At 38.9% G+C, this 12,092-nt stretch overlaps 1 protein-coding gene across 6 annotated transcripts in view; it reads left to right on the plus strand.

Annotated features, from left to right (window-relative positions):
• The window catches only part of NALCN (sodium leak channel, non-selective), a 314,412-nt gene that overhangs the window by 156,831 nt on the left and 145,489 nt on the right, over positions 1-12,092 (plus strand). For all 6 annotated transcript variants that reach the window (XM_041731319.1, XM_041731318.1, XM_041731317.1 and 3 more), the window contains one exon: positions 1,893-2,084. In XM_041731319.1, coding sequence (XP_041587253.1) covers positions 1,893-2,084 — 192 coding nt within the window. The remainder of the gene's footprint in view (positions 1-1,892; positions 2,085-12,092) is intronic.

Here is a 12,092-nt window from a genome sequence, read left to right on the forward strand (position 1 = left end):
TTGGGTGGTATTTATTGTGTGTTTGCCACATGCCAGGCACTGTGCTAAGTGCCTTGTGCTGTTCATTACTCACCACAATCCTGGGAGACAGAGAGTATCCATGCAAACTGAGGTCCCAAGACATTTGATACCTTGCCTAAGACCACATAACTGGCAAGTGGTGGAAACTCATTACTAAGAAATTCAATTTCATATCTATATTCTTAGCCATGCAATTTCTAAAGTATCTCACTTGTAATTAACAGACTGATCCTAAAGAGACAGACTTAGAAATATGACCAGGAGAATGAGCTTTGGAAGCAACCACAAAATGTTCTACAGTGCTTATCTTTGAGAATATGTTTTACTTTATTCCATATCTGCGGGAACACAAAATCAAAAGGCTTTATTGGATAAACAGAGTGAAAAGCATATTTATCCCCAAACAAATGAAAAGGCATAACTAGAGTCATTGATAAGGATTTTGCCTTTCCAGAGATACAGGCTTACCCCTTTGAAGATGTTGATCAAATTGGCCATGTAGGAATCGTGTTAAGTTCTGCTTCTTCCAGCTAATGAAATATTAATTTATCAAAATTGCACAGATGTGCAGAGGCTGTTTTATTATAATTTGAGATAGAATTCAAAATTACTTAGACAATCTTTTAAATATGATTTTAATACATGTGGAGGAAACCTGCTATATTGAAAGTTGAGCTATAAGCCAGTTAAATTGTTCCTTTAAATGTGCCTGGACTCAGCTGTTAATTAGATACTGAATCATTTGTGTCTGAGAATAACAAATCTGATAAGAATGTGAAATCTTTCCATGTTATTATCCTGTATATTAATATGAATCTTAATATTTTAATAGCTCACATGATAAAGTTATTCACTTATTATTTGGAAAGATGACCTGAGTGTAATATGTTCTGATTTGGGAACATGTAATTTCTAACAGGAAGACTGGTGGTTTAACCATAGCATGATGCTTACTTGGAACAACATAATTTTTCAAGTAAATTTTCTTTTTTTCAATATTGCATGAAGAAATTAAAATTAACTACTAGGAAATATGCATTTTCTCAATTCTTTCAACATTTGTCCTTTAGTTTACTAGACACGTGGTTACATTTGTATTCTGTAGACAATAGGAATGATAAGGTTCACCATCAGTATTTGCTGTTAATTCAAGTTCTAGGGGAGTAAAAGTGGCTTCAGGCATGGCATGATGCAGAAGCCAAAATGGTATCGTAAGGTCTCAATCTATATGTTCACTCACCTTTCTTCTGTGTCAGTATTATTCTTAAGCTGGCTTTCTCCATGTAGTGGCAAAGATGGCTCCTGGAAGCTCGAGAGTTCTGTGGTCCTTACAGTAGTGCCCACTGGGAATAAAAAATGACACATGTCTTACAGGCCCAACAAAAGTTCTGAGGATGACTCAGGTTGTTGTGGATACTTCCAGGTGTGGATCGTGGGCATCATGGAGTCCCTTTGGGACCTCACGAACCAAGAATGGAGCTGGAATAATTTGCCAAAGGAAAATCAGGAAGAGTAGGAAGCTAGGGATGCTGTAAAAATCCAAAGATGTTATTTTATCTGTGTAAAAATTAAAATCTAGATTCTAAATCATTTCCTGTTCTTTACTGGATTGAAAATGGACAATTCATTTTTCTTCTCCTGAGAAGATTTCACAGACAGCTTGAGCTCTTACCAACCTGGCTTAGACAGCCATTTGTATTTAGCGTATTTTATATATGCCCAGACCACTGTTTTTCTGTTTTTCTATAGCTGCTCAAATGGAAAAGTGCGATTTATGAAGTCCTGTGAAAAATGAGGTTTTCGTGTGAACTTACATAAGATTCAGTGTAAAAAAAATGATCACGTATGTATGTTTTTCTGTCTCACAACAGGTTCTTCGGGTAGTTCGACTTATTAAGATCTCACCTGCACTAGAAGACTTTGTGTACAAGATATTTGGTCCTGGAAAAAAGCTTGGGAGTTTGGTTGTATTTACTGCCAGCCTCTTGATTGTTATGTCAGCAATTAGTCTGCAGATGTTCTGCTTTGTCGAAGAACTGGACAGGTTTACAACGTTTCCAAGGGTAAGAATAAAAAATGCAGTCAATTTAATTCCTTCTTGCTATTTTAATAATAATGGTTAACATCAAAATAATTTCCCTTTTAAACAGTGGTTCAAAAATATAGCTATATTTTTGAGAACTTGGAATAATTCAGTTTTGATATGTAAAATGCTCTCTTCTGCAGGGGGCAGGCATTTGAGCACATTGTCAGCATTGTCCGATTATGCATCAATTCTAAAATTCTGGAAATAGTCTAATAGAATGAGATGCTGAAACCAGACAAGATGAAAGCTAGGGCTCTTAGCACCTATAGATGAAAATATAGCAGAATTTTTAAATCATTTTTTTGTGTCTGTGAGAATTATCATTTTAAAATCTGTTTTATAGTTCATATATTTTATGTCAAGCATAATCTAGGGGGTTTTTGATTTTTCCATGTAATAAAATTCATAAACTCTTCAGATTTGAAATGCCTTTAGAAGATTATCTAGTTCATGCCTCTGCATTATCATTAGAATTCACTTAGGCTAAAAAGGAAGTTAAAAATCAATCAATTCATAAGCAGAACTCATGTAGAAAACATAGCCCTAATCAAAGATTCTGAAACTTAACTCTCTGTGGATTTAGAAACATGAAAAAACATAATGACCAAGATGAAAAATATATTTTTTACCATAAGCTGAAATAGTAAGGCCTATTATATGGGAAGGATAATTTTAGGGTAATAGTAGGATATAATACATTTTTAAAAAATAAGCCTTGAGAGCAAAAAAAAATATCTATACTGGTAGACTAATGAAGCCTGGTTATTTTTTTAAATCTTGTGCTAAGTTTGTTACATATCACCAAGCATTTTTTGAGTGCATATAAAGAGCCAGGCAGTTTTGGTGATCTTAAGACAGAATCACACCTGTTTCTAGTCTTCAAGATAAAGGCAAGTACAAGGTGCTCTGGGAACCCAGAGGTAAGGTCTATAACCAGGAATGGAAAAATCCAATAAAGCTTCTTGAAACAGGCAGTTACTAAAAAACTTGTACATAGCTAAGTAGGGGAACATGGTGGCCTAGGTTTGGGGCCAGCATATGCTAAAGGTTTGAGGTGAGCCATTCTTGTTCCAGAACCTAAAGAAGAAAGAAACGTCAATGTGAGAGGAGGACATAAAACCAAGAATGTTTTAAGTTGGGTGAAAGTGTGATTGATTGGGTTTAAATGCTGTTGAGAGAGAGTGAATAGAGGGCACGGTGAAGATGTTATCAGACACAGAGGACAGGAGCAAAAGGTTCCCAAACGGGCTGTCCAGAGCCCAGGCATAAAGACTGGCCATAGATAGATATTGACCTGTCCTTTGTTCAGGTGGTGATGTAGGACAGCAAGCCAAACTGAAAGTCATAAGGAGTCTTTGTTCACAAAGAAATTACTGCCACAGTGCAAGTAGCAGGCAGAAATAAGCACAAGCTTCCAGCATTCCATGTTCCCCACTAAACAGCACTGGGTGAGTGTCAATTGGGTCATAGATGTGGTGAGAAGAATAGAGAAAGATGCCTTAGTTGAGGCTCCCAGGTGATGCACCCTTGGAGTAAAAACACCTGGGCCAGGAATTTGGCGGCCTGGAATGGAGGGTGCTGAGTTTCTGCCTGCAACTTCCTCCAGAGAGGACCCTGCATTGACTGTGCACCAAGTCAGGTGTGGGGATGGCAGCCTTCCCGGTGAGCCCTCCAGGCAAAACTTCACCAGTGCCAGTGGTCAGGCCACATGGGATGCTGTGGGCCTGGAGCCAGAGTCTTCAACATGAGGCTCAGCTCTTCCTGCAAGGATGAGGGGATGAAAGCAGAGAGGACAGTGATGTCACTAAGTCTCTAGTCTGCCCCTTCACAGGGGAAATGAAAATTGCAGAGCGCCACTTTCAGAATGCCACAAGACTGTCATTGTCACAATCTATCTCTGAAGCCAGGTTAATTCACACAGTATTGAAAGCCCACTAAGAGTCAGCCCTTGTTCTAGCAACAGGGGAACCTAAAAAGAAAAGTACCCTCAGTCCCCTTCTTTATGTCCACAGTCTTCTCTTAATTTCTAATCTTACCTTCATCTTTTTACCATCTCTGATAATCTCATGTCACTGATTTTATATCTCTTACCCAGAACCTCTTTGAGCCAGATGGCTTTTGGAGTTCATAATATTCCAGATGTTATAAGGGTGATATCACCCCCTTGTTGATCTGCATTGTTTGAGCCAGCACCCTGTAATTAACCACTAATGTTTCTAAGATAAGGACAATAAAGAAGTCTTAGGTCAGATTGGATTTCAGCCACTAACTGAGCTACGAAAGAAAGAAAGAAAGAAAGAAAGAAAGAAAGAAAGAAAGAAAGAAAGAAAGAAAGAAGTTTTAGGTATTTTCAAGAACTTTTGAATATCAAAGTTGTGAATAAGGGCTGTGACATGTATAAGAAGGTATTGCAGATAATCTGCACGTTTTGTCTTACAGATCTGATTTCTTATCACTGCTCCCTCACTATGTAGATGTATGACACTGGCCAAATTAGTCTTTAAGCTTTTATTTTGTCACATCAAAAATTTAGGTAAAATAGTATTTTCCTCATAGCATTGTGTGTGTTGAATAATATACTAAACCAACCCAACTCTGAGCTTCTAAAGCATTTTTAAAATGTTATAATCTATGTAATACTTTTGAAGTCAGTATATTAGATTCCATGTGAAAGACCAGGCTGCTTCAAAGCCATCCAACTTAGGCCCTTGGGATTTGCTCTATTTTCCAGCCATAATAGTAATCAAGTAGCATTACGTTTTCAGGTCTCCAATTACTCAATTGTGCCTTTCTGCCTGATTACTTTGACCATCTTAATGAAAGCAGCCCAGCGACTATGGGGCCCCCTAATCAGTGATTCTACAGCTGACAGGGTTGACAGCCTAAATGTATGAAATGACTAGGAGTAGATTTTTCTTTGCACATGAATGCAATTATGAGTTAAATCCCTGAAAAATAATCAAATTTTGCAAGAAATGTTAAAAACATTGCAGCTACAAATAAGTAGTCATTATCATTCCCAGTCACATAAAGCACCATTCTTCGTGCTACTTGCCTGATAGGAAATCATCAGAGAAGATGGTTAAAAACACCTGACAGTTGATCCTAGATTTATGTTAGAGCAATCATCTGAGGGGCTTACCCCCTTCGCTTTTTATAGGACATCTCCCTTGTTACCCAGTGGTTGGATATTGAAGTGGGTTTGTTAACTATGGTATTAGCTAGAGTACACAACACATCAGTGGTGGGAGCCAGCCTCCAAGATGGCCCAGACTCAAGTAAAGATGATAGAAACAAGTGCTGATTTTTCAAGTTCCCATTTTACTTTGGGATGCATCATGTGACCTTTTTTTACACTACTTAGAGCTATGGGATGCAGGAGAGTAAACTGTGCACACTTGAGAGATGCTGGGAGAGCACCCACCATGAAGAAAAGAGTCCAGCAGAGGTAGGACCAGCCTCACTTGGCAAAACAGCCTCAGTCTCTGCCCAGGGGAGAATTTTTCTGTCACTCTTTCTTGAACCAGATCCTGACTCAGCCATGCAGGTGGCATGGGCTCCCTAGAGAAATAGGACGGGTATGAAACCGAACACTGGACTTGATTGCATCCTGGGCCCAACAACCCACTGTGAAATCCTCTAAGAGGACCTGACATGGACACATGGATGGTTTCCCAACCCACATTCCATAAGAGGAGTGCAGAGGGGAAGAGGAAATAGCAGCGTGGGCACATTAAGTGCCTGCCCACTGCTCGGCCCTCTGACAGAGCTCCAGCCACAGTGAAAGTTCCCAGCTACTTTCTGAAATACTTGAAGGTGATGAGGTCCTAAAGGATCTTTCACTTGCATTATTCCACAAGTTCTTTACTGAGCCTTCCTGCCTCAGGTAGCTGCTCTTCAACCATTCTCCATTTGCAGCAGAAATTAAACTGTCTCATGGCACCCTCCTGTTTAAGATGTTTCAAGGTCCTCCTCTCCCTCAAGATAACAAACATTTTAATATGGTTTTCTGTATCTTTTTTTTCCTCTATCTCCAGTTATCTCTTTGACCTCCTATTTCAGGATTTCCCCCACCACATCTTTCAAAGGCAGAGAGGGCACCTATCTTGCTCAGTAAATCCCCCCTCACTTGGCACAGCATTTGCTAGTGAATAGGCTTTCATTGAGGAATGAATAACAGCTCCAGACCAAAGCAGAGTTCCCTGATCCTTCCACACTGCATCAAGGTCAGCATCCCAGATTCATTCTTACACTGCTGTTCCCCTCCTCCAGGAACCACCCTACCCACCATCACCCTAACCCTTAGCCCATCTGAAATGTCTTTATAGTTCTGTCAGAGAGCTTTGACAGGAAGTAGCAGAAATCTTGAGTTCAACTGACTTGAACAATTGGGAAATTTCTCACAAAATTTGAGATTAGGTAGATAAGGTAGATGAGACAGAAGGCCACGACTCTGAATCTTTCACCAAAATTCTCTCAGTTGTGCGTTAAATTATGTGCCCCCAAAGATATGTCGAAGTACCCCAAATGTGACCTTATTTGGAAATAGAGGTGATAAAGTTAAAATGAGGTCATTAGGGTGGTCCCTGATCCAACATGACTGATTGTCTATAAAGAGAGGAAATTTGGTACTAGACACAGATAGACATGGAGGGGGGATGATGTGAAGACACACATGGAGAAGATAGCCGTGTGATTGGAGTGGCATCTGCAAACCAAGGACCTCCCATGATTGCTGGCAATTGCCTGAAGCTAGAAGAGGCTGTGAGAATCCTTCAGAGGGAGCATGGTCTTGCCAACACTCTGACCTCACCCTCCTGAGCTGTGACATGTTAAATTCCCTTGTGTTAAGCCACGCAGTTTTGGTGCTTTGTCAAAGGCAGTCCAAGCAAACTACCAACAGTTGCTTTCTTGGTGTGTTGTCTTCAGCACAAAACAGATGCTAACAGTGTTAGCAAAATGGATGCAACATTTCCAGAATTTTTGAGAAAATCTCAAGGAAAAAGAGGGTCATCTCCACCCAGGTCTCCTTCTTAGGAGCAAGGACACCTTTCCCAGTACCATTTTCCACTTGCCCCAGCAAACTTGCTGTCATCACTCACTGACAGGATCAGGTAACTTGGTCATTTCTGAAGGAATCATTGACCAGATGACCAGAGTCAACAGGATTGGCTTAGCTTAATCATGTGGGAAGGAATGGCTGTTGGAGAAACAAGCACAAAATCACTACAATGGTCAGACCCAGAGTTTGGACAAAATTTCTCTCTCGCATCTTTCATCTCCAAAGCTTTTATACATCTGGTGCAAACAGATTGTGTAAATAGACGTGTGTTAGGAGGAGGGCTGGTGTTTAATCTCTCCTAACAGAGGCATCTGGGCCCCAGCTCTTTGTCCACATAGTACCTGCAGAGCAGCCAGCAAAGGGCCTGGAACAGAGTGGATTCCTGCTCTCCCTCTTTTGTGGCAGAGGTCACTTTCTGTTACACCACCCACCATCAACATTTATGCAAGCTTCTTTTGCCTCCACAAGACCATGAGAACTTGAGGGTGTCAGCTTTGTGCTCTCCTCTCTCAAAGCATTAACCAGGATGCCAATGCCATGGGATCCAAAGCATCAGGAAGTAGTCAGGGCAGAAACAATGAGTGGAACCTCAGCATACAGTCCTGTGAGTTGGGGAAGAGAAGCTTGAAATTTGTCATTGGGCGGGGGGAGTGAAGGAGGATATATTGATAGAATTTAACAAAACAGCTTTGTTATCTCAACCAAGAACTTCCTCTCAGAATTTGGACCAAACAGACACTTCCCTGCTAAGACAAATCCCAAGGAAGATCAAGCCCCACTGTGAGGCAAGATATCCCCCAGTTTTTGTTTTGTGGGGACTAATAGCTTGTGTTACAAGGAGGATAATTAGATGAACTTTTACAGCTTGTACAGGTCATAAGGACTAGTTGACATAAGCAAGAGCCACCAATCTTTCTTTAACAAGACAAAAGCAAATTGCATGTTTCTCGTAGTTGACTGGCAAAAGCTTATGCATGCAGTTTCACTAAGGCTTTGTTTAGTTGATCCCTCCACTTATTGTACAGATAACTTGCCTCTAAGTTACTACAACATGTGCAGTAAACATCCACTCTACATCTTTCACCAGCTCAAAATCGTTATTCCTTTAAATCTCCCGCTAAAGTAGTAATGTACAGGCCTCATTTGTTCTCCAGTTCTACAAATGGGAAGTTTTTAATTCATAAGCAATACATTACCCTCTGTAAGAACAGGTACTTGAATTTTAATATATTATGCATTTCATATGTTTTCTTAATTTGCATTCTCTAAATGCTAATTACTTGCTCTGTTGAATTTTCACTTATAAAATCATACCCAAAACAGTTATACAATATAAGCAGTAAATGCTATAAAACACTTAATTACAAATTAATTTTCCTGTCTCCTCTCACCACCAAAATGGCTAATCATGCCTTTAGTTGTACTGGAAGAATTACTGAGAAACTGAAAGAAACAACTTGTTCCTTAATTTTTTTTAATTTTTTGCCAGATAGTCTGACTATATTTCAAATAAATTCAAGGTATGTTTTATCTTCAAAAGTATAGTTATTAGCTAAATCTTTATTAATTTTTGTTTTATTCTTTTCATGTATTTTTAATTTTTCATGGAATATTTCAGAAATGCAAAGGTATGTAAATAATAATGAAATGTATTTTTCTGTGGACACACACAACTTGATAAGCATGCTAGTAGTGATCTGAAGTCCTTGAGTGTCCCTTCTTCATCCTCCCTTCCCTTTTCCATGGAGAAACACTTTTCTGCATTTGATGTTAATATTCTTAGTGCATTCCTTTATGTTTTTAGTGCATATAGTGGCATCAACTGAAAATCACATCTTTTCGCAAGTACAAATGAGTACTTGTACTGCATGTTTTTTCTTTCCCTTGTAGTTTAATATGCAACTATATATTGCATTATATTTATAATGCACTATTAATATAATCCCTTCACAATTAGTTTCCCCATTCTTCTATGTGGTAGGTGTATTCCCTGTGGGTTTCAGTAGGACTTATGGATATGGTGGAATTTCACTTCTTTGGGGCACCTGGGTGGCTTAGTGGTTGAGCGTCTGCCTTTGGCTCAGGTCATGATCCCGGGGTCCTGGGATCAAGTACCAAATCAGACTCCACTCAGGAAGCCTGCCTCTCCCTTGCCTTTCTCTGCTTCTCTCTCTCTGTGTCTCTCATGAATAAATAAAATATTTTTTAAAAAAAAGAATTTCTCTTCTGTGAATAAGCTACTAATCAGTTAATTTGGAGTCCATCAAAAAGTCCATTATCTTGATGTGCCTGACCCACTCAGAGGGACGGGGCTCTTGGAAGAGGCATTGATGCAAGAGTCTCTTGTTGGCTTTGATGACGTAAGCTTTCATGTTAAAAGGCAATGTGGCTAGGACTTGAGCCTTTAGGGGCTGTGTGCTTCAAGAATGCAGGATCCTCAGTCCTACAACCATAGGAATTGAATTTTGAGAACAATCTGAATGGGGGTTGAAGAAATTCCAAATGAGACCACAGCCCAGCCTATACCTTGATTTTGACTTCTGAGATTCTGAGCAGAGAACCCAGTTATATTGTGCCCCCATCTCAACCTACAGAAACTGCAAATAATAAATGACTATTGTTTTAAGGTGATGAATTTGTGATAATTTGTAACACAGAAATATAAAACTAATGCATGCAGGTTTTGGATGGCTGCTCATAATATTTTGTAACTCCAAATAGTGCTCCTCTGAACATTACAAATTAAGCTGTACACATGTGAAATTCTGCACATGTGGATGTTTTGGGGGGATATGTAGCTAATCATAGAATTACTGAGTCTTAGAATAAAGGTAACTCAACTTTAGCAGGTATTGATAATCTTGCATTCCAGTGTAATTTCTTCAATGTATCTGCTATCAGCAGTACATGAGAATGTTCTCTGCTTCACAACTCAGCAACATGTGGTCTTGTCAGGCTGTGTTTTGCTTTCAACATTTAGCTCTTCATTTAACCTAAATTGATTTTTGTGGTTGCTGTGAGATAGGGAGCAATCTTATTTTATTTCCTTTGGATAACCCATTGTCGCAGTATCATTTATTGACTAGTCTATCCATTCCCCATGGTTCTCCTGTGCTGAGTATGTCAGAATAGAATTCCATATGTGTGTGTCCTGATCAAGACACAAAAACTTTTTGATCTCCTTTTGCCATGGAAATTCTTTTGGTCAATCTCTGATGAAGCCCAGTGAATATCCACCCTTACTCAAGTATCTCAGTTAGCAGCCTCCAGCTTTCAAGGGTGACTTTGCCCCTTGTGCCTGACAGTATATGAAAAACTGAAATCTAGTAGAGACCATAGATTCCCCCTAAGATTGCCTTTTTTTGACCCAAACTGCTTATTAGCTTTTCATCCTAGGGTTTCCATTATTTCTTTGGGATCTTAACTAGGCCCTTAAAAGGATGCATTTTAACCAAATGCGTTTGTTGCATTTTAACCAAAATTTGGACGGTTTTTTAAAATCAGTTTTTTCTTATATATGATCAGACACTGAGGTTCACTAATATATTTTTGAGAATAAAAAAGTCATTACATTGACTGTCTTTGAGATGGATAGATTTCTTTTTTTCCTAGAGGTGCAGCCTGAGGCTAGGCCATCCCAACATCAGCTTTCACCATCTGCAGCCTCATATTTGTTTGCATACAGATATTATCTCCTCTTGATTCTTGTAACTTCCTGTTGATGCTCCTCTAATCTGCTACACCATTGAAATCCATTTTCCACAAAGTATCAGATGGATCCATTCACAATGAATCCTAGGTAAATTGTATGTGTTTTGTTGTTTATAATTCAGCCCACATCCTCTGTGTGATGGAACCATGAGGCACACACACATAAACAAACATACTAACTGCCCTCTTTAACTTGTAACATAGTCAAGAGTGGAAGGAAGAAGTCAACTTATCCCACAGTAGACACATAAGAAAGAACTCACATAAGCCAGAAGGTGAAATATGATATCAAAGATGTTATGGAGAATTTTAAAATTCTGAGAACCTACTGTGTGATAATCACTGAGCTTACAAATATCACCTCATTTTAATAAAAGGAAGAGTTTGCTTCAAGGATGGAGGTTTGCAAAGCTTTATGAAGAGTGGTCTTTAGGGCTGCATATGGTCTCAACAGATAAGAATTTGGGTAATGGCATTAGATGAGAGTATCCTTTATCAGGAAGACAGAATGAGTAAATCAGAGATGGGGAGAATCACAGGGCCTGGAAGGATGGATGAGAAAGGAACCACGGTGTTGGTTTGGAGCCAGACAGTAAGGTGTTTTCAGAGGTTGGAATTGTGACACGGGGGAGCTGTTGAAGATTTCACTCTCCCTCATTTTCTTACTGAGGATAAAAGAAGAGCTATTTTAAGGAGGGTTACACTGAAAAAATGTTACTTCTCTAAGTAGTTATTTTCAATGAACAACATTCATTTTTATTGACCAAAGACAAAAAATTTATAATTGAGGACTTTGTAGTGCCATCAGGGGAGGGGAGGAAGGGAGGTAATTTTTTATTTTTTCTGTGTGGGTGTTACTGGTCAAGTCTCCTACAATCTCTTAAAGTTGGTTCCATCTGAGGCTTTAGGCCAAATCCATCCTTGTCTGGATCTAGATCTGTTATAGAATCTAGCACTCTGCTTTAAAATTTAAAGTAATTTAGTGATATAGCTTAATGTAACCATCTCACCATCAAAACTGTAAAATTAACTTTATTCTCTTTCCACTGTAACATCAGAGGGGTTGGTTGGAAGATTTTTCGTTTGTTTTTTGTTTGGGTTTTATTGCTATTTTCTCTCCTAGATGAATTTCTTTTTTTTTTTTTTTTTTATATTCATTTTTTTTTATTAACTTTTATTGGTGTTTAATTTACCAACATACAGAAAAACACC

The sequence above is a fragment of the Vulpes lagopus genome, chromosome 16 (genome assembly GCF_018345385.1).
Source record: "Vulpes lagopus strain Blue_001 chromosome 16, ASM1834538v1, whole genome shotgun sequence".
NCBI lineage: Eukaryota > Metazoa > Chordata > Mammalia > Carnivora > Canidae > Vulpes > Vulpes lagopus.